Here is a 27422-nt window from a genome sequence, read left to right on the forward strand (position 1 = left end):
CCTTTAATCACCGGGTCCGTTTGCTTTGGAGATTTGAGTGACATACAGAGCTTGCATGTCACTCACTCAAGTACCCCTGACATGAGAGCCGCGCAAGTTTTCCTTTTGTAGCAAGCAGCAAAATAATTGTAACATGACATGTTTGAGTTCATTTGCCTACTTAATATCGAAAGTCCTAAACATTTTTTTTTTTAAATCGCACGTCCACGCGATGTGAATATCGCGCATGCGCATATCGCGATTATCGTCACGACACGGTATATCGTGCAGCCCTAGTTCACACTGAGACAGTACAACACATAGAGAGAACAGTACACCTAGTGTGTAAGTACATACAAGCAGGTCACAAAGTATGATCACAACTACATAAAATCTGTTAAAAATCTGTTTTATTAAAAAGTACAGACTGCATATGTTCTCAGCCTTGGTGAAACTTGACATGTTTTGTTATGTGTCTGAACCTCTCTTTATTGGTTCATTAATAAAACCGATATTTCAATGTGTGCCTACTTTGTTCATAGGCCTACTGTTGAGGTTAATTTTAGTAGTTGTGTGCTATAATGTATTTACAAAGTGTGAAGAGGTGGCAACTTTAGAATAGGGAACCTGTTCAGGTCAATTAGAGTCAAATTACTAGCTTATTGGTTATGAACAAGACTTCACTTTAAAATAGGGAAAATATACTTAGATATAAATACCCAATTTTGAGTTATTTAAACTTAATTAACACTTATAGTTGCATGTCTTGTTACATGAGAATAGATCATATTTGTTAAGTGTTATTATGGGAGAATTACTATTCTTGTGGTACTACTGCCTTATTAGGCCCATATTGAGCAGCGCATATTAAGACCAAAACTCATGTACAACAACTTCCTTACTTGCAATAAATAAGCACTAATTAGAGGATTATTGAGGAAAAACTCTCAACCAATGGCCTTTTACTTGTAGAATACGGTCATGTAGAATAAGGCATTAATACGTGTTTTATAATGACTAATAAAGAGCCAATATACTGCTAATATGCATGTTAATTAACAACTAGTTGATGGTGAATTTGTGTACCTTAATATAAAGTGTTACCCAATTTTTACTCCATCAGCTGTGCAATTTAGTATTATAAGTTATATCATACTTTTACTGAATCTTAGCGTCCACATCATCAGATCCAGTTTTCTCCATTGATGTAGTTCTAGGTGCAAACTTTCTATGATTCTTAGCATCACCTCTCAAGGTATATTTAGTCCAGAAACTCCAGAACAAGCGAGCAAGTGGACCTTGAGTTTGATATTATTATTGTTAGTTGCTGTTTTTAAAAGGAACACTTCCTTCACAAAATGACTATTTGTGAATCAGTTACCCCTTGTTACCTTGCATTCTCAAAGAAAACTTCTCTTGCATTTAATCTCTCAAAAATCATATTATGTATTTGATAAGAAATATTAAGATTATAATGACACTTTTGATGATAAAGTTGCCAATATGCTATCTTTGTTTAGCCACATTTTGAGTGCCTACATAAAAAATACTTTAAAGAAATGGATTTCAAAATGTATAATGTCTTCACGAGTACTGAAACATTTCAAATGATACGCAGTCATAAACACAGACACCTGCACCCTCCCGCTCTGTTTCTCTGCCCCAGTTTAGTTCAGTCGACACTGCGAACCTCCACACTTCATTAAGCACAGAGTAATTGTGTGTGTTGAGTGTCTAAGCACCTTAAAAACACACCTCTGGTGTCAAACACTGAGCGCAGCATGGCAGAAGACAGCCATTAAACAGCTATTACCTATAACTACGTACAACTGGTGCTCTTCAGGAATGCACAATGTCTTCATTATGTTCAAACAATAAAAGTTCAAGACTGTCATAAATATAATTGCGTCGTAAAACTATTGTCAACTTTATTGTTTTCACATTGACAACTGGATAACCCCTACAAAACAACATATTTTTACTTTGGGAAATCCTAAAATCAATCGTGTCTATCCTCAAAGATGACGAATGGGATGTCAAAGTATCATTAAGTCATGTTTGACTTGTTCCTGATTTACTCAAGGTCGACTTAGTGTCTTTCTCTGGAAATTCTCTTCGGCATGATATATGAAGTGTCTCCTTGTTTCCGATCGGTGGTCGTTACACGTATGAATGTAATATTATTTAACAAGATGGCCAGTAACACCTTAGAATTTGCTGTCTCCATTTGCATTTGAAAATCAGTTCTTTGCAAATGATATCTGAGACAAAGTGTGCCTAAAACCTGCTGTGTTGGAATAATGAATCAGAGATGGCACATATGTCTCTGATCACAGACACATTGTTGTGTTTCTGCTTGAATCCTCCAAGATAGCATTAATGAATTATTTCTATGTATTTATTTCAAAGTGATTTTCTTTGTTAGTCCGCGTGAAAGGAAATGCTAATACTTGATTAGCCTTTTTATGGTGTTCTCTATGATATGCGTGCATATTTACGACATCTAGATTAGGTTTCTAAAGGCTTTCATGTTGCGTTTTCATTGGACAATAACTTGTGCAAATGAAAAGATGAGATCTGCTTCACCAACCAACAGTTTTCATTATGGACTTCAAGGAAACCAGAATAAAATATTAACTAATGACTAATTGACTTTCCATTTTCTGTGGCTGCTTGGGACTAGTACATTTGGCTTGCCGATGTTGGGACAACAGCACACCAGAAAAAAAGATCCCACATTCACAAATGATTAATAGATCCTCTGAAGCAGCAGAGCATACTGTCCAGCATACCAAGATATTTGGGAATAACAATAAAACAGAGAAAACACGCAATTTGCTGCCAGTTCTGCACCTTTTAATGCCAGAACCACCACACCTCAGTGCCCTGATTTAGTAATTTATTTAAGGGCTCAACCCAACCTTGACCTACTGTATATCTCCGCTGTGCACTCAAGAGTTGTGTTATTTCCAACTTTAAATCTCACTGGAGGAATTATTTGTGCTTGTTATTGATTGTTATGTATTTCTGATGCTGTGCTGTTTGCTTGCCACATAGAGCTTACCAAAGTGCAGAACCATAACAATTTGCGAAGTATGATAATACCAAAAAAAGAAGATAACATTTGGCTTTGTGGCACATTGTCAAACGCATGCAAAACAAAATACATCCAGCCGCACATGGAACATTCCTGCATCTTAAGTTCCTTGAATCACATTTATAAATATTTTAAGCACAAAATACGTGTCAAAAAAACATTGATTTATGTCTCAAATTTCATACTGCTGTCTTAACTCTCTGTTAAATATAAAGCCATATTATTGGACAGTTAGCTTAACTTATCATGAAACACAAATCAGAACACAACTAGCGTGTTTCTGTCCAAAGGTACAAACAATTTGCCTCGTAACCAAATAAGTCCTAGTTGAAAGATTTTCTTTAACCTTTAGACAAAGCCAGGCTAGCTACTAGGGTTAGGGTTATGCTCTTCGTGCTAAGCTAACAAGCTGCTGGCTGCATCTTCATATAAAACACAAATATGTGAAACTTCTCATCTTAGATTGAAAGAAAGTCAATCAAATGTATTAATCAAAATGACAAATACCTATTTAAATGTAATGTTGATGGAGTATGTTATGGACTATGTTGGAACATTTTATCCAGCAAGTCACATGATGTGGACCACTATAACTTGTATGGAACAATTATATATTTAATGTCTAATTTTATCTAATTTTTTATCGCACAAGAGAAAACAAACAATAGCCTGTAAATGCCATGTTAATTTGCCATTTATTGCGTGTGTGTGTGTGTGTGTGTGTGTGTGTGTGTGTGTGTGTGTGTGTGTGTGTGTGTGTGTGTGTGTGTGTGTGTGTGTGTGTGTGTGTGTGTGTGTGTGTGTGTGTGTGTGTGTGTGTGTGTGTGTGTGTGTGTGTGTGTGTGTGTGTGTGTGTGTGTGTGTCAGTTATGCAGATTGCAGAGCTGACCATGGCTGGCACATTAATTATGGAGAGAGATATAGCGGCTGTTGTTGGGCGCGATGGCACATTGATTGCCAGTAAAGAAGATTTATTTGTTCAACATGGGGACATCTGTCATAGCATGGGACAATGTTATCCCATCCTTCCCTCTTTCTGTTTCTCTTTCACCATTTCTCTAAGGCTGGCATGTCCTATTTGGAAGTTGACCAACAAACAGGGAGAAGAAGAGAGGCAGAGAGGACTGGCTGCTATATTAATCAGTTAAACTTGCTGTGTGGCCTGAGCAGCTTCCCTGCAGAGCAGATGTTTTGCGAAATTAGAAAAAAATGTTGTCTTGCTCATTAAAAAATCCTTTTCTTTGGACAGATGATGGCCTCATTCGCCAGAAAGCTGCGCCTACCTCTGTGCTGATTAGGGAGCAGGAATTCTACCCTAAAATGCCTTACTCTACTTAAAAAAACAAATGATATAGTATGTTTAGGAGCAGAGCTTTGCTGTGTGGCTTCCCACTCACTTTAGGAAAGGGAGGCACGGGAGAACCAGAACCAGGACTGAGCCAGGCAGACTGTCTGACCCTGCTTCAGCAAAGTGACTGCTGTTTTGGTCCACTAGGGTCTAATTCATCAGACAATTAATGTTCTTTGAAGTCATTCTAACAAGTTTCTGAAACTATTTTCTTTATTTTAAATCATTTTGAACTAGACACATTATATTACCAAAAGTTGTTTAACTTGTTTTAAATCCTATTGCCAAATCGAATGAGCTCGAGGATTTTACAAAACCCTGGATAACAGTTCATTTTTTATGAACTATGCTGATCTTGATAAACTACAAATAAGGTTGAAGAAAGATCTAAGTTATGGCAAGTAATCCATGCTAACAGTTTAAGGAACTAAAACAGTAAAACCCAAACAAAAATGGAGATTCATAACTTCCTGTACTGGCTCTTGGCATTGGGAGTAATTTGTTTGATTAAACTGGATTTATTTGTGTTCTTTTAGATGGGGGCTCTTCTTTTTTTAATTGCCACCGTCGTGTTTTAACAATAGTTTGCTTGAATATTTTTGAAACAGGAATTTAACATGACAATGTCCCTATTACTGTTTACTGTATTTCCCCCTCACCATTCTTACATTATCACATTGGTGGTGATTACAATTATTTCCTCCTTCTCCTCGTCCTCCTCCATCTTGGTTCCTTTGCTCTCTCCGCCCTTTCCCTCCAAACTGAACCCTGTCCTGTCAGGCAGTGTCTGGTTGTTCGCCATGTGTTTCCTGTCTACTGCTCGCCTGAGATTCCTCCTCTCTCCGGTCTGACTCCCTCATGGCACTTCCCTCCACGTTGCACTACTTTTTCCAGGCATTTTATGAAGAACACAACACAACTGCTGCTAATCCTCCACGGATACTGTACCACATGTGTGCGTGTGTCTGTATGCCAGGGAGACACCAATAGAAGTCTGTATGTGTGTGTGTGATTTGTGTGTATAATGACGACAGGTGGCCAGCTCCTGCAGCAATTAATTAACGCAGTGTTTATCTGAGCTATTGACTCCTGTGAAAGAAGCGAGCCTTTCAAAAACACTTCAAATTTCTCTAAAATTAACTCTTACGCTGTTGAGAATAATCAACTTGAATGTTAATTACTTGTTTGACTCTTTATCATTCAGTGTATCCCACATTTATTCATTCACATGATTTTTTAATGATCTTTTTAAATGCTCTTTGGCTCCTGTGGTAACTAATTGACATGCTGAGGTTATCTTGCGCACACACACACACACACACACACACACACACACACACACACACACACACACACACACACACACACACACACACACACGCACTAAGTTGAATAACTTACAAGGACTGAATAGCCCTTGTACATTTTAGGCCTCCACTTTGATACTTTGGAGTGTTGTCAATGTCCTATTCAATCTGTATGCTTTTAACTTTCATCGTCCTCTGTTTTAATGTCTTGTCATTTTTTATTTGATTATTTCTTCACCATTTTCTGTCTTTCTGCTCTCTTCTTCTACACCCCATTAAGTAGCGAGGACACAGAGATGAAGTAAGTGTCTCTCACATGCTACACACCTTAATGACCTTTGATTAGAGGCCATTACATTTACTCATGCATCTCTGTCACACTGCCTCTGCCTGTGTTTATGTGTGTTTGTGTGCGTATGTATCTATTCTCTGTGTCCTCCGTCTCCATCGACACCTTGTTAACAGATATTGATTTTAGCTAATGAACCAGCCATTGCCTGCCCTTCACTTCACTGCTGTAGACAATAGTCACTGTCAGAATGAGAGCACACAACTATTTAGCACCCACTCTCTGGAACGAGGCAAAACAACAGCTTAGGTCTAGAAAGCTAAATATAGTCTCAGAGGCCAGACAGGACTTTATTTACCAGAATATGTTGAAAACTATCACTGCGTTTGTTTACTGTGTGTGACGCTTCTTGTTCTCATCTTTCTTGCAGTGACATCGGCCACGCGGAGTCCTACACCAAACTGTGCTGTAAGGGCTTCTGCATAGATATCCTGAAGAAACTGTCCCGCACCATCAAGTTCTCATATGACCTCTACTTAGTCACCAATGGAAAACATGGCAAGCTGGTCCGTGGTACTTGGAACGGCATGATTGGGGAGGTAAGACTGAGGGCTGAGCTATTTAAGGAAGGATAAATCCCTGAATGCAGCAGCTGGTGCAGCTGGGTTGAGTCGCTTAGTGTTCATCTACAAGGTGCTTTAAAATGTTCATCCACAGATCCAACCCAAATAAATGTAGCTTTGGGCTATGACATGCAACGATTAAATTAGAGGTAAGTGGTGTTTAGCATGCTAGCTATCACGAAATATTTGCAGTAAACTCAAAGCTGAATCACTCCAAATGAATCCTGGGGCCGAAAAGGACTTAGTATAGATCGATCTACATATATATATGTATATTTAAATAGCAAGGAAATATTACAATATCTTTAAAAAAAACTTTCTGTAGCCATGAATTCATGAAAATGTATTCAAAATACAAAAACACAAAAAAAGCAAAACATTACTCTAAAGCTGAAATAAATCCACGTTTTTGTGTGCGTTTTCCCACAAATTACATTATTCAAATACAAAATTAATTGGTCAGATGTTGGAAAAGGTTCATGTTAAAAAGTGTCAGGTGTTTTACGTACAGCATTAGTTATGTTATATTGAAATGTTGATGATAAATTAGCCATTGTCACACAGATGAAGTGATATAAGCATTTTAAAGCTGTACAAAAGGATAGTAAATCCGCTGTACACACTATAAGGATCGCCTTGTTGGGAGATGGCAGTAATGATGCACAGCGTCTGGAGTGACAGCACTGCATGGCGGGGAGAAATTCTTTGATGGGTTTTGGCTTGGTCAGTGGTGTGAGGCCTTGCATGCACATATGGAGCGACGCTTTTCTTCCACACAGCGAGCCACATCAAACGCAGATGCTGAAAGTGAAGCACCCTTAACAGGTGTTCCTCAGGAGAGCCTTGCTGCTTGTGTTTCTGTTCCTGCAGGCGCTTTGTGTGTGTGTGTGTGTGTGTGTGTGTGTGTGTGTGTGTGTGTGTGTGTGTGTGTGTGTGTGTGTGTGTGTGTGTGTGTGTGTGTGTGTGTGTGTGTGTGTGTGTGTGTGTGTGTGTGTGTGTGTGTGTGTGTGTGTGTGTGTGTGTGTGTGTGTGTGTGTGTGTGTGTGTGTGTGTGTGTGTGTGTGTGTGTGTGTGTGTGTGTGTGTGTGTGTGTGTGTGTGTGTGTGTTACATTTATAAAAACGTATTTCTTTCTGCATAATTCCTGCTTTTTTGGAAAAGAAGGCTTGGATCTAAACACTCCTGAGATGTAGCATGCTCTCTCTCTGGATGCTCGGATGATGAGACAAACATTTTTGTATTTCAGCAGACAGTCGTGATAAGAGTCATGCCACAGCCTTACTGTTTGTTAGAGTCATGCCTTACTGTAGACAACTGCATTGCTGCACTATGGCTTCCATGTCTAAAAAGGATTGCTCATGAAATTCAGAATTTGCTCTCATTTCAGCAACGAAGAGCTTGGCAGCTTGTCCTCCGGGACACAAGGAAGTTGTGATAAAATAAACCCATTCAGGCATATTTTACAGAATTATACAGTCACCAAAATAGTTTGATTCAGATGCAAAATAAAAACAAGAAAAGCATGTTTTTAGACCACTGACTTTTACTAATTCCTCACTATTTTACCACAGTGTTTGATTTCCTTTCTGTGTCTTTCTTCTGTCAGGTTTTCTACAGGCGAGCTGACATGGCTATTGGCTCTCTCACTATCAATGAGGAGCGTTCGGAAATAATCGACTTCTCCGTGCCGTTTGTTGAGACGGGCATTAGTGTCATGGTAGCCCGCAGCAATGGCACAGTTTCCCCATCTGCTTTTCTTGGTGAGAAAAAAACCAATTGCTTCTTTTAGACCCAATAGTTAGTCAAATCTCATCATAACTTTTCTGTTGTATGATGTACAGTAAGTGTCAGCCAATGTTGCTGACATCTTCTGCCTCAACACTTTCTCCCAGGTTGGCCTACTTAAACGGGTTCTGTCTCTGCAGACGCTTCAGGAAACTTCCCATTAAGCTTTTATCCCGGCGATAACTGTATCCTACAACTAAATCCCCTTACTTGCCGCACACACACCTAAATCCCTTTTCCAAACCCCAAACAAGAAAATTCAGCACCAAATCCTGAACAGTGTAATTCTGTCTTCTCATTTTCTCATCTTGCTATCCTCCAACCACATATGGTGACCCCCATCACAGGCCGAGGTTTTGAAGCAGGACGTACAAAAGAGAATTACTTTAATCCTTCATGTTTTTTTCTTTCTCTTCTTCTCCACCTCTTCCTCTTCACCCCCATCTTCCTCCCCCTCCTCCAGAGCCCTACAGCCCAGCAGTTTGGGTCATGATGTTTGTGATGTGCCTGACCGTCGTGGCTGTGACAGTTTTTGTGTTTGAATACTTAAGTCCAGTCGGCTATAACCGCAGTCTGGTCAGCGCCAAAAGTGAGTGTTTAACCTTTTGTTTCACTACATGAGTAAAGTTAATCCTATAGATTTCAATGAATGTATTTATTTTTCTTAATCTGGCATATTTTCTTATGTCTGCTGTTTCCTGGAAAAAAATACATCAAAAAATTGCCTCTTCATAGCACTTCACTCACTGTAAGCATGCATGCCCGCCGCTAAATCCAGCCCCGTCCGCATGTCCTGCAATGTTAAGAGTTTCCTACAGGATTTTGGGGAGTGGGCTAATCAATCCCTGAATGCAGCACTGACAGAGTGTGCCTCGTATCCGGTCCGAAAGGTCATTTTCTTGTTTTAATTAGCATTGGTCGCCGCGCTAATCGAAGTCTGATTGATGGCGGTGGAACCCTCCGTTGCTGCACATGAGCAACAGTGGCAGAGAGCGATGGAAGCGAGGCTGAAACTGTGAAATTGTTCCGATGTTTGGTAGATCTCGGAAGGGCTCATGAATACTTCCATGGTGAACAGTAAAAAACGTTTTTGTAACAGCAAAAACGTGACCTAAAATCATCAAAAGGCAGTGGCGAGCCGTCAGGGTCCTCTAGGCCCTCTGTGAGGGCCTAAGATATTCTAAGAAATCATATTTGAAAACATTAAAAAAAAAACATTTTTTTTAAAATATTTTTTTTTATATGTTTTTGTTGTTACATTTTTTATTAGTTTTACCAAAATAACTTGATTTAATTGTATTTAAAATAATATTTCCAAAGAAATAAATCCTTCGAATCTGCCTGTTCAGTTTCTGTTGGAATGTGAAGGGTTAAATGCCGTCTCTGCGAGTTATGTGAAGACGGGAGGGCTTGTTGGTCCCTCTCTACATTCACACTCTCAACGAGAGAGTAATGTCAAATGACAGTCCAATTGACCAATCATATCTTCCCTCTAAATGGGCGGGCTTTATTTTCGCGGACTTTATGACAAGTTCCGCCCGCTGTGAGGTCTATGCAAGTGGTGCAGTGACGCGTCCTAAAACCCGGAAGTAAGCTGCGCTCGGATTCCCTCGACAGAAAACAATGGGATTTCTCCATAGGATTTTGGAAAATAGCTCGAAATAAGGTCTGTGGAAAACGAACCTGTTAGATAAATGCACGTTTTGTTCAGACGGATAATATCCACATGTCTACCCTACTTTTTATTATTTTCGAATCATAAATCTAAACGATAGATTTATGATCGATATATTTATAATTAGCATAAGTTCGTTCATGATGGCTCACTTCAGTGATAGTGATGACATCGTTGCGAAATTATTAACCGAGTCATTTTCAAGATTGAGTTACAATGATAAACTGGAGTGGCAAAGGATCAGCTGATTCTGAATGACCCGCAAGTGCTTCATCCAAAAGGACAGGAGGATGGACTTTGTGTTTCAGTGATTTATCATCAAAGGTAGGCCTAAGTCATTTTCAATGCCGGCCGCCGTGCCGACTTAATTCATTTGTAATTGTTACTTGGCTGTGGGTGCCCTGTCATGATAGGTGTTTATATAAATGGTGTTGTTCTGTGTGGTAGAGGGTCGCTGTCATTGATGCGTTTTTCACCCCGGGCTGCTGTTTTGATATTCCGCTGAAGTATAGGCCTACGCTGTGACGTAATATCTCTTCTTTTTTTTCGAGGACAAGGGGGTCAGAGGGCCTAGGTATAAAAGTCACGGCTCGCCACTGTCAAAAGGAAAGGTAGTGTGCCACTCAAACAGCTTTGGTTTAACATTTATATCTACTGTAATTGACAATTTTTTACCAGAAATTACCCGAACTAAATCAAGACAAAAATCACTAGAAGGAAGTAGGAATTAAATTGTGTGATGATGCTACAAAACAAGAACAAGGACGTGGGGGTTGGATGGTGGGATTGAAAGATACATCTGACTTTGACACAGGTTACCAATATTTGGGGAAACACATGCATACACAGATGGACAGTACAAGAAATACTGTTAGGTTCAAGTATGAACCCGAACATTATCATGATTTCGTGTTTCAATATTAGTGATTCCGACACCGTTTTATAACAATCGTGTAAAATGTAATAGTGTACTGTAAGTGTTTGTTGCTTAGTTTATCTGAAGAGGAACCACTTTAATTTGAAACATGAATCATCGACAGTCTTTTTATGAAATTCCTCTACAGAGCCTCTTATTTTCTCATTGTTGGCTAAAGATGTCTCAATATTCAAGACCTTTTTTTGGCAGATACAGCCTCTCTGATTCCCTCCTCACTCTGTTTCCTTAGCTCCTGGTGGCCCAACGTTCACCATCGGGAAGTCAGTGTGGCTGCTGTGGGGTATTGTCTTTAACAACTCGGTCCCCATTGAAAACCCGAAAGGAACGACCAGTAAGATCATGGTCCTGGTCTGGGCCTTCTTTGCTGTCATCTTCCTGGCTTCCTACACTGCCAACCTGGCTGCCTTCATGATCCAGGAGCAATATATCGACACAGTGTCTGGGCTTTCTGACAAGAAGGTAAGAGACTGAATAAAAAACACTTAGAATAATAACCTCAGTAATTATGAGGAGCGACGGTTCAGTGAAAGTTCACAGACATACAGAGAGCATGTGGAGCTGTGAGATACCATGTCTTTGTGTTTGAACCCAGCTACATCATCTCCTTTTCTCTCTGTTCATCGCTCTGCATCCACTAATAAACCATGAACCGAAGAAAGACAAAAGACTCATTGAAGGCCTTCAAGATGAAGTCAGGTAAAAGGACTTTGTTGTGAAAGCCTCTGTCCTTTTCCTATCAGTGGGGAGCCCAGTAGCATGAATGACTAATCAATTACTGCCTTCTGTCAATACAGATGGTGTCTGAGTCTCCGCTTGTCCTGTCTGTCTTTCGGTCCGTATATCAATATTCCCCCTGTGCCGTCTCCATCTCCCGACTCGCTTACCCTGTTAAAACAAGATGGTGAAATGTCAAGCGCTTAAAAACAGTCAGGGAGGAAAAGACAACACCCAGGGACTTTTTCTAATTTTGTGGTGAGCACACACACACACACACACACACACACACACACACACACACACACACACACACACAAACCTAGAAGAGGAGCCTCAGAGGAGCTTTAAAAGAAAGCATTTCATACTTCATAGAAAGTGAAAAACAACACCCCGGCAGAGATCAGCAGCGCCACCTCAGTGATCTGTGGTTGTATTAGCTGACTATATTAACTTTATGCAGATGCTTTTTGTCCTACAGCATAAAGGACTAATATAAATTACCCAGCACAACACAACCTCAACTACCCCTTATTTGTGAGATCCTACACGATAGAGGATTAGGCTGGTTTAGGTTGTGGGCTTACTGGGTTCACTTCTCAGGTTTAATGGATAAGGCATGTGTTTTTCTATATATGTTCCATGTAGTCAATAGACGGCATGAAAAGATGAAAATTAAGGTGTGTAACCTTTAATACTTTCCAGCTTCCCCCCAGTGACTACCTCCGGTTACAAAGCAGAACTGCGGAAAATCATTAGATGCATAAATAGATATTTTTTAAAACAGACCCAATCCATAAGGAACCTGAGGATACTCAGAGCCTGATCTGAATAGACAGAAGATAATTAAATATTATTCAAAGTGCAGTCGACCCAAACGGATAACATAGGAGGAGTTTTGGGTGGAAGGATGCAAAAACACAGGACTGGAGGCTTCAATTGGTGCCTCGTGTGAAACCAAAAGTCAATGTTTACTTTTTTGATTTGCCTCTGTGACTAAAATAATGAATAAAACATACTTTTAAGCCAAACCGTACTCTTTTTCCTAACCAATAGTTGTGTTTTTTGTTTTGTTTAAATTTACGATATTAACCACGTATTTAGAAATGAGAATTTAAATAATTTGTCTAAAAATGTATTGATAATGCAGTTTCCTTTTGCAAGAATTCCCTTTCCCGCAAGGAGCAGGGACAATTACAATAATATTGTCATTGTTAAAATCTTGAAGTGAGTATTGTAATAAGATAGATGTGAAAAAATAGGACTCATCCTTTAATGTCTATTCTCACATCTGACTTAATTGCTTTTGTTAGGACAGCTAATTATCAAAAAACAAAAAGATGTATAGAATCTCAACTAAATCCATTAGAGTTGCAGCTGAAGAGTGATTATATAACTCACATGCACACACCCACTCACAAACTCACAGTTTTGATTGGCCCATTCATTTTCACACGGCTCAAAAGGTCAACGCCGCATACAAGATGAATAGACCTTTCTTGTTTACAGTCTAATTGAACAGACGTATTTGTGCTTCATCCTGTATTAATACGTCAGCTCGTGAAATGCAGCTTCAATCGGGTACAGATTGAGCTGGATCATCTGTTGGCAGTAAAATGATTCAAACAGATGTGTGTACTGATCAGATGTAATCAAACGGAGGTGAGCTGAGCGGTGTACTGGCCATTCAAACAGCATTGAGTTTGACTGCTGATTAAATCACCCATGAAAACAAAATGGAATGACTCTAAAATGGATTTAATTTAACTGAGTAGTTCCTCGTCCTCTTTACTCCTCTCCAAACCATTTCTTCATTCCGGTCCCGTTTTTGCTCGTCTGTGTTTTGCTTTCTTCTTTGCTTTCCTTTTATTTGTATTTTCTCCATTTTATTTTTCTTTCCCCTTTCCTCCTCTCTTCCTCTTCTTCTTTCCTTTATTCATTTATCGTCTTCTCCTTGCCTTCATTATATTTTCTCATCTCTTCTGATTACCTTTCTTTTATCTTTTCCTTTTTCTTCCACTCATCTAATTTTTCCCTCCCATTCACACTTCTCCTCTTCTACTTTCCTTTTCTTTCTCCTTTTTCTCCCCTCTTATCCTTTTTGGTCTTTCGTTCTTTGCTCTCTGGCTCTTTAATTATCCCTATTCTACCCTCTGTCTTTCTTCTCCTCTGTTTCCTCCCCTTTTCCTCTTGTTCTGCCTTCTTTTGTGTCATCTTCTTCTTGCCCCCATCTTCCCCTATTCTGCTATCGCTCCCTTCAGTCTCTCTCCTCTCCTCTCCTTTCATTTTATCCTCACTCCCTTCTGTCTCTCCCCCCCTTGTCCCTACCAAACTTCTTCTCTTACTTCCCTCTATTTTCGTGTCTCCTTCTCCTCATCTCTCATATCTTCTCCCCCCTTTCCTTTCCTCTCATCCCGTGTCTTCCTACAGTTCCAGAAACCACATGAGCATTATCCTCCTTTTCGCTTTGGGACGGTCCCGAACGGGAGCACAGAGAGGAACATCCGCAGCAACTACCCCGACATGCACATGCACATGATGAAATACAACCAGAAGGGGGTGGAAGAAGCTCTAGAAAGCCTGAAGACTGGGTACAGTTTGACTTACTTTTTAACTTTGTTACACAATTAAGATAAGAGGCTATTTTTAAATGACCCTCCTGCTAGGGAAGATCTGAGACACATATCACAAGTCATTATGATAATCATTTGGGTGACGCAACAGAGATTTGATGTCCTTTGTGATGTAGCATTTATTTGTGAACAGGCCGATTTGATGGGTGTATTTTTAGATGAAAACAAATCAAGCCTAGTGCAGTTTACTTTGTATAAAAAAAAGAGCTGTCAAACATTAAATCTTCACTTATAACCAGTTGAAAACATTTGAAGTTATTTTAACCATATTGAGCATTAAACATTTTGTACACTCAGTAAAACCTCTCACATTCATGGTCCCCAGAGCATAGGTATACACCATTTGTATTGAACGGTTTGAGTATAAAACCACTAATACTGAAGACTTCTTTAGGACAGACATACAAGTCTAACATGTGTGTAAGAAACTATTACACTTTTTAGGACCTAAACCTTTTCTCAGATAAAGACGCTTTATTGTGATGCAGGAAACTGGACGCTTTCATCTACGACGCTGCCGTTTTGAACTACATGGCCGGGAAGGACGAGGGCTGCAAGCTGGTGACCATCGGCAGCGGGAAAGTATTTGCCACCACAGGATACGGCATCGCTCTGCAGAAGGACTCCCGCTGGAAACGTCTTATTGACCTGGCTCTGCTGCAGTTCCTTGGAGACGGTGATCCATACCTTACAATATATAATACACAATCCTTGACTGAGCACACTCTCGCACTGTACACTTTGCAGTATTTTATCTGTTTGTGTTGTTCTTCTCTGGCTGACACTCTGTATGTGATCTGTTGAACTGGCTTCAGTCCAGTTCAGTGTTTGCTGTGTCAGCAGGGAAGTGGGCTTACAGGGAAGAGTTAATATCCTGGAGAACAGCAGGGAGTGTTAGAGATACGATTATCTCCATTACACACAAACACACTTGTTTGCTTCCTACCTATATATACACACACACGCTCACCATGAGGGTGGAATTAATATCCTCTTAAGAGCACCCCACACACTCTTGCCGAGCTTTCAGGGATGATTTAAGAAAAAGTGTCTTTATGATCACCATATGCTGACTGAGAGGGAAAATAGGCCTTGCTCCCTGAAGGCCGCTGTGGAGAACGCAGCTCAAGAGGTGGCCACCTGTTCAGAGGGCTGGAGGAATAGCTTATGGGGCAATGAAAGCTTGAGGAAGTGCTGTAAATTATTCTCATTTAAAATGTGCTTTGTTTGGGATTCCTCTACACTTGATTGTAGTGTGCAGCCAGAAAGACCCTTTTCAAGTACAAATTATATATGTTTTTGCAATCATTTTATACACAATTCCCCAAATGGCAGAATATGGATCAGTCAGGTTGATAATGTTGAAGTACTGACTTTCAGCTTTAGTTTGAGGGTTATTGCATTATTGGACTTGTAGCTCATTTTGTGCAGTTTGTGTACAGTTGAAGTCCCGCAGTGTTCTGACAATGGAGCAGGAAAAAGAGCAGAACTGAATGTGTCTTATCTGCCCAAGTCTCGCCAATTTTGTCACCTGACCTCACGGAAGGTAGTGAAGCAAAAGCATTCCTATCATCAGACAATTTAATACTGTAGTATGAATGATTTAGTTTGAAAGAAAACACACTGTACATGGTCGATACATCAGTTTTCCCTATTACATTAGCTTTTAATTTCCTTGACTTTGGCTGACATGAAGCCTTGATTTTGCTTTGATTTTATAGGCCCATGTGCATATTTTTGGATATTTTCTGTGTTTCTAAGTCATACTTATGACTTGGATGTCGACATGGGGGATACCAGGGTTGGATCAACACAGGAAAAAAAATAGAAAAAACAAGTAAGAAGATGGCTGCCACTCAAGCCACTACAAGGATTTTAGCCCCCGATATTAAATAATACCCAATATTACCCATGATCTTCACGATATTCATCTTGATTGTAAGCTATCATATATCTTACTCCTTATTACTCTGACCAGTCATCTCATATACTTTTTCTTCTCCCCCCCTCTACTCTTATAAACCTACTTCCCTCCAGGAGACACGCAGCGCTTGGAGACGGTGTGGTTGTCGGGCATCTGTCAGAACGAGAAGAACGAAGTGATGAGCAGCAAGCTGGACATTGACAACATGGCGGGAGTCTTCTACATGCTGCTCGTGGCCATGGGCCTCAGCATGCTGGTCTTTGCCTGGGAACACTTGCTCTATTGGAAACTGAGACACTCCCTCCGCAAGTCTCGCAAACTTGACTACATGTTGGCCATCAGTAGGGTGAGATATGCAAATAAGTCATTTGATTGATAAGATTTTGTTTTCTCATTTGGGTAGCTTGTCGTCTTATGGAGTACCGGTTGGTTTGATTTTGAGTGCTTGGTCATGGGGAGAAATTACTGATTACTGATTCCTAAAGTGGTTATTTAGTTTGTGAAAAACTGTGGCTGAAATTGGATTGGTTAAGTAACAGCTCTGTTGAGTGATTGAAAGATTGGCTGGTTGATTATTTTTTACTGTTAAGTGGTTGCTTGCTTGTTTGCAGTGATATGTTGTTTACATTAAGTGGATTTTATGTGATGATGAATAAGTGCAAATGTATGTGTATTTGCATGTCATTACATTGTATCATTAGCAGGCCTTGCTAAAATATTAGCTAACATATCACTGCATCGTTATTAGAAATAAGAGGGGAGAGGAGAGATAAATGGTACAGAAAAGAAGCACTAATTCTGGTGTTTACTCTTAGCATTTAACTCAAATTGCTCAATGTTAATTTGCAATTAGCCTTAATCAGTGCCCGGTTTGTTGATGCCGTTGTTTGGGACTGTGGCCATTGAGGCATAAAAAGCTCCGGCTGAAGATGCAGCCAGGGAAATGTCTACGGACACCAGCCTCTGTGCTCCTTTACTGTGTAATTACACTATTGTGCCTGGATCAGGGATTTATCAGATTAACGGCCAAATGACTATCTGATCATTAATCCGTGCGGGGTGGCCCCAAGGGCCAAATTAAATGTGTCTCTTTCAGGATCTCCCAGCCAACTGTAAGCTGGTGTGTGTGTGTGTGTGTGTGTGTGTGTGTGTGTGTGTGTGTGTGTGTGTGTGTGTGTGTGTGTGTGTGTGGTGTGTGTGTGTGTGTGTGTGTGTGTGTGTGTGTGTGTGTGTGGTGTGTGTGTGTGTGTGTGGTGTGTGTGTGTGTGTGTGTGTGTGTGGTGTGTGTGTGTGTGTGTGTGTGTGTGTGTGTGTGTGTGTGTGTGTGTGTCGTGTGTGTGTGTGTGTGTGTGTGTGTGTGTGTGTGTGTGTGTGTGTGTGGTGTGTGTGTGTGTGTGTGTGTTGTGTGTGTGGTGTGTGGTGTGTGTGTGTGTGTGTGTGTGTGTGTAGTGTGTGTGTGTGTGTGTGTGTGTGGTGTGTGTGTGGTGTGTGTGTGTGTGTGTGTGTGGTGTGTGTGTTGTGTGTGTGTGTGTGTGTGTGTGTGTGTGTGTAGTGTGTGTGTGTGTGTGTGTGTGTGTTGTGTGTGTGTGTGTGTGTGTGTGTGTGTGTGTGTGTGTGTGTGTGTGTGTGTGTGTGTGTGTGTGTGTGTGTGTGTAGCAAAGCAATCCCCTCAGCTTAAACAGTTTTTCTTTGACTCCCGGGAGAATGCATAATACATTTGTGACTAAGTGCCTCAGTGATGAAATGAGATATTAATGAAATCAGTTTTTTATTAAACTGCTAGTGGGGTTTTTATTAGTTAGGAGGTGGAACGTAACTTTGAAACGCACAAATTGGTTGAAATTTCTCTCTGTGAATTGTCCCCTAAGGAGTGTTAGGTGATTCGAGGTTAAACTGTTTGTAGCCTAACTATTGATTTTAATTCCAAATAATAATGGGATTTATACTCTACTTCTTTTTCTCTTGTCTGTTTTCCACCTCTTGTTCCATCCTCTTTCTTTCTTTATCATTCTGTTTCGTCTCTCAGGGTATTTATAGTTGTTTCAAGGGGAGTAGAGGAGGAACCTGGGCGTTCATCTGGTTTGGCCCAAACCTGACCTAACCTCCAACTACGCTCAACAAAACATGCTTAAGATGCTTCGCACTGCCAAGGACCTGGTCTCCACTGCCAATGTTGAGACGTCTCTGGACCACGCCACCAAGACCATAGAGCATTTGAGTCGTCATGGCGGCAGCTTGCCTGTTCGTATTCCACAAGTCGCCACGGAGACTGTACCAGGAGGATTTGCCTATATTACGGAGAATCACTGCCCACTAACCCCACCTTTGACCGGTGTTACCTCTCTGAAACTCCAGAGGGGTGTGACCAGGCCAACGCCACTACGCTACACGCTCCCAACTCGCTCTTCTTCATGTCTGTATGACCGGCCACTTCCTGTGTCCAGCCTCAGTAGCCCCCATCTGGCTATGGGTGAACCACTCCCTCATCAGCACCCGCACCACTACCAGACCACAGGTAGACTCTATGTAGACCCCCATCCTCACTCACCCTTCATCCCCTACAATGATCTCCAACTACCTGACATCTACGCATCTCACCCGGTCTCCCTGCATCAAAACCAGCAAGTCCATGAGGGCTTCTCCAGACGGAAAAGAAGGTCTAAAAGTTTCCAGTGTGAGGATGCGAATGTAGAGGGGAGAAAATACAGGGACCAGGAAAAGAGCAACATAAGCCCCGTCTATCTGAGTGAGCTCAAAGCCAACCACCTCCAAGAAAACCACATCTCCGCCCCCAGCGTTGACTGCATCTACTCAGAGGAGGTGAAGTGTCCGCGGGTAGAGAACTACGGCTCCTGGCCCCCGGAGGACATGGTGGTCAGAGGTAGACGAAGGCACCGCCGCCCTTCATTCCTTAAGCAACGTGGGGCAGCGAGCAGATACGTCAGATGGAGGAATCCCTGTCATCCCTGTCCAGCCAATCACAGTCTGCCCTGCCGGACCTGTTCCCATGCATGCTTACTCAGACCGCACCTGCAAAGCCTACAACCCTGCCCAACTTCGAAACAACCTGTGCCTCCCACGGAACCAGGCCTACCTCCACATAAGGGAGGACCATAGGAGGCCTAATGGGCGTAAGGGCCAGAGGCTGCGCTACTCCCACTCCGCCCACCTCCCGACATACGGAGAGGCAGTGCAACATGGCAGTGGTTTAGGGCGGGGGATGGTACGCAGAGCCACCAGCTTGCTTAGCAGACAATATGCCCACTACCTGAACTCATACCCTGGACTACCGCTCTACCACGGCCCCCTAGACCTGCAGCACCACAGCCAGGCCTCCAGCAGCCCTGTGTGCCAGCTGCTGGCTTGTGGTGGTGGGAGATGTGGAAGCCAGCGGGCTTTGCTGTACCAGGACAGTCTATACGGAGCCTATGGCATCTATCAGGGATCCCAGACTGGATCAGAGGCCCTAGCAGGTCAGCGAGCAGGGGGTCAGCCTTCGGGGAGCCCCTGCGTACTTCGTCCCTGGCGGCGGGTTTCCAGTCTTGAGTCTGAGGTCTAATGGGAAACCAAAATAACCTTAGAAGATGGATACTGTGGAATATCAGAGAACAGGACTCTTAAAGATGGCCACTGTTGAGAGGGGGAAGTGCTAAGATATATGAAAAGTGGAAAAGTTATAACTTGAAGTAATTGTTGATTTTTTATGTGACTTTGTGTGGTAAAGAATAGCAGTTTGGCTCAGCAGATTTGACAGATGTTTAGGACTTTTTTGATGTATACTACAATAAGATAAGAAAACTGCACAGTACCAATTTAACCTTGAGACAGTTGTGTAAAGCTGTGGGTGGGCAGGTTTTACGTACTTGCTACTTTCCTACAATGCTTGTGTTTTTTGTGCTTCAATGTGCACTAAGATTTACAACAGTCCAGGGTGTTGGCGCATGGTTAATCTATAACCAGAGTTTTCATGCCATGTGTATGTTGTACATATTTTATTGTGGGTGGTTGGGATTCAGTCTTGGTTGTTGTTAAGTAGATTAACTGTTTACAACAAGGGTGAAATAGTGAAGGGAATAAGGGATTGTGATTATGAATACCGCCACCAAAAACAAGCAGCCACTGTAGCAAAACATTGTGTAGATAAACATATGAAGAGTTTAATTCCAAAATAACACATTAAGGAAACAAAAACTTGAGCTAAACCCTTCTTCAAGTCGTCATATATAGGGAATAATGACAGGTAGCAGTGGCTTTGTGAAAGCAGTCCATATGAACACAATCTGTAAAATGATGAAAGTATTGGGAAAGCACTGACCAACACTTTGTGTGTTAAACCATGGATTTGTGTTCCTCACTGAATTTCAGTAGGAGGCTGCAGTACAGCACAACATTGCAAAGGGCCTCACAATAAAAATAAATCATTTAAATAATATATCAATATAGAGAAGTCTTATTTGAGACTGGTTAGTGTCATATTCATGTATTCTACATATGATAGGAATTTATTGTCACTCTTTAAACAATTACATTTTAGCTCAATTTTCATTTTTGTAAGGTTATTGCCGATTTACTTTAATATTTGTCATCACTGTATCAGTTGGCCTATATTACGATTTTCATCTTTTTCTCATTTCCACTCTTTTATATTCCCCTGTCATCCCTCTTCTCCCCAACCCCTCTTACTTTTAAATGATCCGATTTGAATGAGGTAATGAAAGCTATTCTAGTATCTATATTACCTAGCTCCCTCACCCTGTAATGAATCACTTAGACCAATTAAAGAGCCTTTTTGGATGAACATGCACATGTGCCTCTTCTTTGTGGAGCCTTTATCTTTTGGTCTATACCTACTTTGTAGAGATACATATTACTTTAAGAAAACTCATAGTCTTAAAGCAACAGTCCGACGCTTTGGGAAAAACATGTATTTACTTTTTAGATGGGAACACCACTCCAATGTCTGTGTTGTAATTTTGAAGCTACAGCCAGTTAACTGATTTAAGTATTTGTGTGGGACTTTTGTATTAAACACACTTGATACACTGTTAATGTGCTAGAAGGTGAATTTTAGGCAGAGGGAGCCTAACTGTTTCCCCCTTGTTTACAGTCTTTATGCTAAACTAAGCTAACCCTAACGATCTTTTGTCTGCAGCTTTTTATTTAACACACAGTTGTGTGGGGTATGGATCTTCTTGGATTGAAGAGATGGAAAGGATATCATAAAGTGGCACAGTACTTGAAAATGATGGTCTGGACGATGATCAAAGCCCTCTTCTCCAGTCTCGTCATATGGAGGTCAGTCATCTGCTGCAGCATCCTGGAGGAATATGCTGGGGTTTGGTTCACATGTCAGCTGGCGACTGACAGAAAAAAGAGATTGCACCAAGTGGTGAAAGTGTTATTCTTTTACATGAAATCTTTTGAACTTTTAACAAGATTTCTGTCAGGCTTGTTGAACCTGACAGAGCAGCAGTGAGGACGTATCTTTAAACTCCCGTCAGTGCTCGCCTGAAGCAAGTTTAAGGAAAGATAAGCTACTATTCCAAGGTGACCTGTTGCCATGGCAATTACTCTCAATCTCTGTATGCTGTTGTCATGACGAGATAAGACTCCATTCAATAGGCCAGATGAGTAATGTTGGAGAGTCCAACTATTGAGCGCTTAGATTTTTCCATTACTCTCTGCTTTGTTACTGGAGCATTGCCTTAGATTGGATCATAATAATTATGTAATCCTCCGCTGCTACTGATCCTATATTTTATTTTAGTTCAAGGTAATTGGACTTCTTTTCATCCCTGAAGAGCAGAAAGGGGCTCAGCATGTCTTGGTTATCAAGACATAATTGTTGGCCCAACATACAGCCCAGATATACCCTGCCTGGAACAGGTGGATTTTGTATCTTTTTGTGGATGGTAGGAAGGAATGTATGGTAAAAAAAGGACGGTCTCAGTCTACCCTACAAAGCACATTTGTATCGAGTAAAATGGGTCAACACTATTGACATCTTCTTTTAGTGGTGAAAAACATAGACTGAACTGTTATACAAATGAAACAATTCTGAATATGTTTAAACCTGCTATTTATAGAGGTAATATTAAATATAACAAACTCCTCTAACATTTTAACAGGGTAAAGGAAAGTGACATAACACCCAACTTCATATTTAAACTGATTGGTCTTTTAAAATAACCACACACTCATACTCAAAGTTGAAATGAATGCACTGTATATCAAGAGCTAAAGGTAAAGACAAAATGAGACCCTATTTATAAATGACTTACCTACAGAAATAATGACTTGGTTTATTGTGAGCTCCCTTGAGCACTTCTGTAAGTACAACCACAACCATACCCTGTATGCACACAGTATTTACACAGGCTATAATATGAAGCAGTACGAAATGATGACAGTCGAGGTTGAAGGCATTCTGCATGTTTAATATATGTTTCATTGTCATGATGACAAGAAAAGAAAATATTTCCATGTGGCACCTTAAGAGGATGCATTCATGAACTGTGGTTTCCCCCTCTATTACATACTAATCATCATGTGGAGCTTATCCCTGCTGCTCCAGGTTAGAAGAGGAAGTCATTCAGTTGTACAGCCATTAGACTGGAACCACTGTCTACAGCTGGGTCTTTATGTCCAGCTGTCACATGTACATCTATAATATGTCTGTTTTAAATTCATGAATATTCCTATATGATTGATAAATCCTGCTATTCCAGCCATACATGAGGCAACCGTCGACATTGTCAAGACTGACATATCTTAAAGGTCCCATATTATACTGTTTTTCATCAATATATTATATTTCTCAGATATATACAAACATATCTCTGAAGTGTTTGGCTCGAAATACCAAACAGATCATGCATCGAAGCATGCCATAAACCCCTCTGTTTCAGCTCTGTTTCAAAAGTGCTGATTCTCTGTCTTTTACTTTAGATGAAAATAAGGAGCCACTCCCCACGCCCCTCAGAGATATTTGGTTAAAAAAACACAATGGTGCTCTAGGAGATTCAGGTGATAAGATGGGGGGGTTATTGGCTAATGGTTACAGAAGCCAAAAAAATCGTTATGACATAAAGTGTATCAAGGGTTTTTATATAAATGGATCAGGACAAAAAGTGAGTGAATAATTTTTCCCGAATCGTTCAGAATCTCTTTACACAAAGGGGACACATGTTTATGTATAAAAGACGTGAACAAGTGGATTTTGCATAATAGGTGACTTTTAAGGTATTACTGCCATTCATTGTCCCCAAAAAACATGAATGAAGTTCCTTTCACACATGCAGTCTATCCCTAAAATGTGCAGAGACATTTCCAACATAGTGTCACAAGTGAATGGGAGAAGAAGATATTAAAGTAAACTGTACATAAATATCCAACCACAAGACATAGTTACATTTCAGGGAGATGGCTTAACAGAAGTTTTGTGAATAAAAGCAGTTACATCGCAGGGACAACAAGTGAAGTGTTATGCTCGTGCAACAAGACTATGCTGATGACATATTTGATATTTTCCGAGATTTGTGACAAACCAAGATCTGAGTTTTTCAATATACGATACTATTATGTGTTTTCTTTTGTTATGTGATATTTTTGACATTCTACATGAATTTCAGCAGATTATACTATACATATTTTCTAACGATTTCAAAATACTATAAATGTCCTTATATTTGATATACTATACTCTGTTATTTGTTAATGATATTTTATTGTATTGTGTCTTTTTTTTAAAATATTTTCAGGATTAAATCCTATGTTACTTGTTATATGTATAAATATTTTCTACATAATATACTTTTGTTCCTGATATTTTTGACATACTATACTATTTTTTCACTGAAATGTTCGACCTATACAATGTCAATTGTTCTGATGTTTTACACACCATGTTGTTAATATTTTCACGTTTTTGGACATAATATACCATGCTGTTTTTTCCTAAACTTCTGACAAATGTTTTTATTTTGGATATTTTTCTACACATTATACATTGACATTTTTTCTCATATTTGGTGCAAATATGTTTGCCCCCAGTGGCCTCCGCCAGGGAGTGTGAGTTCAAGTCCCATCTGGGGTGATTGCTTTGTATAACTGAGATGCAGGGGTTTGATACGTTTGTCCTAGTCAGAGGTTTGAACTCACACCCTTCAGTAAAATGTACCTTGTGCAAGAGGACACGTTCTCCCATAGGATTGCTATGTTTGACATGAATCATTCCATAAATAGAATTGCTATATTTGGCATGAATTATTCCATACTGTTTCTCCTAAAATGTTCACGAATGTAGCTTTTATTTTGGAAATGTCTCTACACAGTATAGATCATGTTTTTTTCTTAGATTTGGTCCAAATATTTTTGGCCCAATGGACAAGGCATTGGCCTCCTAAACCAGGGATTGTGGGTTCGAGTCCCATTTGGGGTGATTGCTTTGTATAACTGTGATGAAGGGTTTAATGCATGGGCGTCGCAGTCATTATATGAGGGTGGGACAAGTGCCCCCCACGTTTTGAAATGATTAGTTTAGACCCCCCCACTTTTACCATGTGCAAAGTCCGTGAATCGGTCTATCCACTCGCCGCACTTTGTAGAGCGCTGTGTCAGTTCTTCACTATCAAATCCATTCCACTTGCTTATTGAGAGAATGCCCAAATCAATGAAACTCCGTAGCCTACCATATTTTCACTGCTACTTTGTACCAAGGCAGATTCTCACATAGCGCGCGCATGTTCAAGGAGTGTTGTCATAGTTGGACAGCTCAGACCTGTTGTATGAAGCGATGCCGGTGTTCCGGATTAACTGGTTCCCCGATCAACTGGTTGACAGATGTGGAGGCGTGGCCTTCGACTGAAATACACATTTCGATCGCTTCTTCTGTCGTTTACATAAATCTTTTGGTATATTTGGCTGGATAGGAACACTTTGATGCACATTCAGTACCAGTGTGTGAGGTTGTGGTTACGATGGCGATATCCGGACGCGAACAGCGAGGACTACAAAAAGAAAAACGAGTTGACATGGGGATGTCTGTTCAAAACATTGCGAGCTCCAATAAATCATTTAAACCAGCTATTGTTGCCAGACTAATTACTGAATATCGTTCTTAATGTGATACCAAGTCCATCTGAGACCTGTGTACACCTTCAGACAGCCTCCCAGTGAAGCGTACGTTGTTTACTCACAGTTTGAAAGCAGCGTGGAGAAGTCCTTCAGCTGTGTTAAGTTGTGATCCGCTCGAATACATCCTTAAAACCAGCTATTGTTGCCCGACTTATCACTGAATATCGTTCCTAATGTGATACCAAGTCCATCTGAAACATGTGTACACCTTCAGACAGCCTCCCAGTGAAGCGTACGTTGTTTACTCAGAATTTGAAAGCAGCGTGGAGAAGTTTTCAGCTGTGATAAACTGTGATCCTCTCAGGTAAACTGTGATTCGCCCATGGGAAAATGGGATCCGCCCAGGTTAAACTGTGTTACGACTTCTGTGGCTATCTACCAGCGATCATGTTTAATATGAAAGACACACACATATACATCCCTTATAAAAACGGCATTCTGCAGCACTCATCCAGATAACATGTGACTGTTAACTCGTTTTGCAAAGATAGCAGCAGAAATGTCATTGCTGCATGTGCAGGGATATTAGACTTTAAAATGCTGATGGGTCATTAATGTTGGTCTCGGCAAACAATATTAGGAATCCTTTATTCAAACTACATAATATTCAGTGTCCATCGACATGAAAATAACAAAAAAGTTCATGCTGGACTCAAACCCGAGTCCCAACAGCAAAAGTCACTCCAGCCCTGCGCGTTATGAGTGTGCCACGAATCAACACGATACGACGGTAAAACTAACAGTTATCACAACATAATGTGGGCTCGCAGGCTGATAAACTAGGATATCTGATCTCGGTGGGTCTTAATGAGGCTTGATACAGACCTCAGTCAGAATACTATTTTATAATATGTATATTATATGGCTTAAAGTGTACATACATTCGCTCACATTATAAATGATGGTCGGGTTGTATTTTTCTCGAACTTTTTAACAAGGTTAATCTAAAATATTATAGTGTGGTGGTTCGATACGTCGTGTTGATCCGTGGCGCTTATAACGCGCAGGGCTGGAGTGACTTTTGCTGTTGTTGGGACTCGGGTTTGAGTCCAGCATGAACTTTTGTTATTTTCATGTCGATGGACACTGAATATTATGTAGTTTGAATAGAGGATTCCTAATATTGTTTGCCGACACCAACATTAATGACCCATCAGCATTTTAAAGTCTAATATCCCTGCACATGCAGCAATGACATTTCTGCTGCTATCTTTGCAAAACGAGTTAACAGTCACATGTTATCTGGATGAGTGCTGCAGAATGCCGTTTTTATAAGGGATGTATATGTGTGTGTTGTAGTGCCGTGAAAAGAGAGTCGGAGGCGGTGTATTAAGAATGGAGTTCCAATCTTTATTATCCATTACTTTCAGAGAGGTTAACACATGCACTGCTCTGCCTGATGAGCTAGCAGGAATGGCAGCTAAAGCTACAGGTGTTCCCCACTAAAGGGTCCGTGTGGCAACACAATAAGCAAGGTGAATTATGTCCAATAACGTGTCACCACACAAGCCCCCCCAGAATTCACACATAAACAAAATCAGCATGGCGGGGAGGAACGACACGCCGACCCCCACGACTCCTGAGCACGGGAGTCGGAAAAGTGACTCCCGCCTGTGCGGCCCCCGGAAGGGGAGGGACCGGAACAACAGGTCTTAAATCCGTGACAGGGGACGAGGCCGGGGGGCGGCCCCGTCGCGGAGGTCGAGCCAGCACCACAGGCTGGTCCAAGTCCAGGTGAGCAGCCTTCACCCGGTCCACCGAGACGTGCTCGGCCTTGCCACCCAGGTCGACCACCAGGTGCTTGTCCCCGTGCTCCAAGACCCGGAAAGGCCCATCATAAGGGGGCTGCCGGGGGCCTCTGTGCGCATCGTGCCGGATGAACACGTGCTCCGCCGAGCGGAGCTCTGCGGGAACCTGGGACACCTGAGTACCGTGCTGAGTAGTAGGGATCGGCGCAAAGGCCTCAGCGGCGTCACG

The 27422-nt window shown here is 41.0% G+C and overlaps 1 protein-coding gene and 1 long non-coding RNA gene across 2 annotated transcripts in view; one reads left to right on the forward strand and one right to left on the reverse strand.

Moving 5' to 3' along the window:
- The window catches only part of LOC117544559 (glutamate receptor ionotropic, NMDA 2C-like), a 70261-nt gene extending 49147 nt beyond the window's left edge, over positions 1-21114 (forward strand). The window contains 12 exon segments of the mRNA XM_034213718.1: positions 6451-6619; positions 8249-8402; positions 8891-9016; positions 11269-11498; positions 14184-14344; positions 14875-15062; positions 16424-16656; positions 18337-18360; positions 18362-18397; positions 18399-19224; positions 19227-19346; positions 19349-21114. Coding sequence (XP_034069609.1) covers positions 6451-6619; positions 8249-8402; positions 8891-9016; positions 11269-11498; positions 14184-14344; positions 14875-15062; positions 16424-16656; positions 18337-18360; positions 18362-18397; positions 18399-19224; positions 19227-19346; positions 19349-19869 — 2788 coding nt within the window. The 3' untranslated portion in view covers positions 19870-21114.
- On the reverse strand, positions 14505-25565 carry LOC117544568. Its single transcript, XR_004568706.1, has 3 exons — positions 25508-25565; positions 21547-21670; positions 14505-15073 (listed from the first exon to the last, which is right to left on the reverse strand). It is a non-coding gene; the product is annotated as an uncharacterized LOC117544568 (long non-coding RNA).
- Positions 25566-27422: the final 1857 nt, after the last annotated feature.

This window comes from Gymnodraco acuticeps, unplaced genomic scaffold, assembly GCF_902827175.1.
Source record: "Gymnodraco acuticeps unplaced genomic scaffold, fGymAcu1.1, whole genome shotgun sequence".
NCBI lineage: Eukaryota > Metazoa > Chordata > Actinopteri > Perciformes > Bathydraconidae > Gymnodraco > Gymnodraco acuticeps.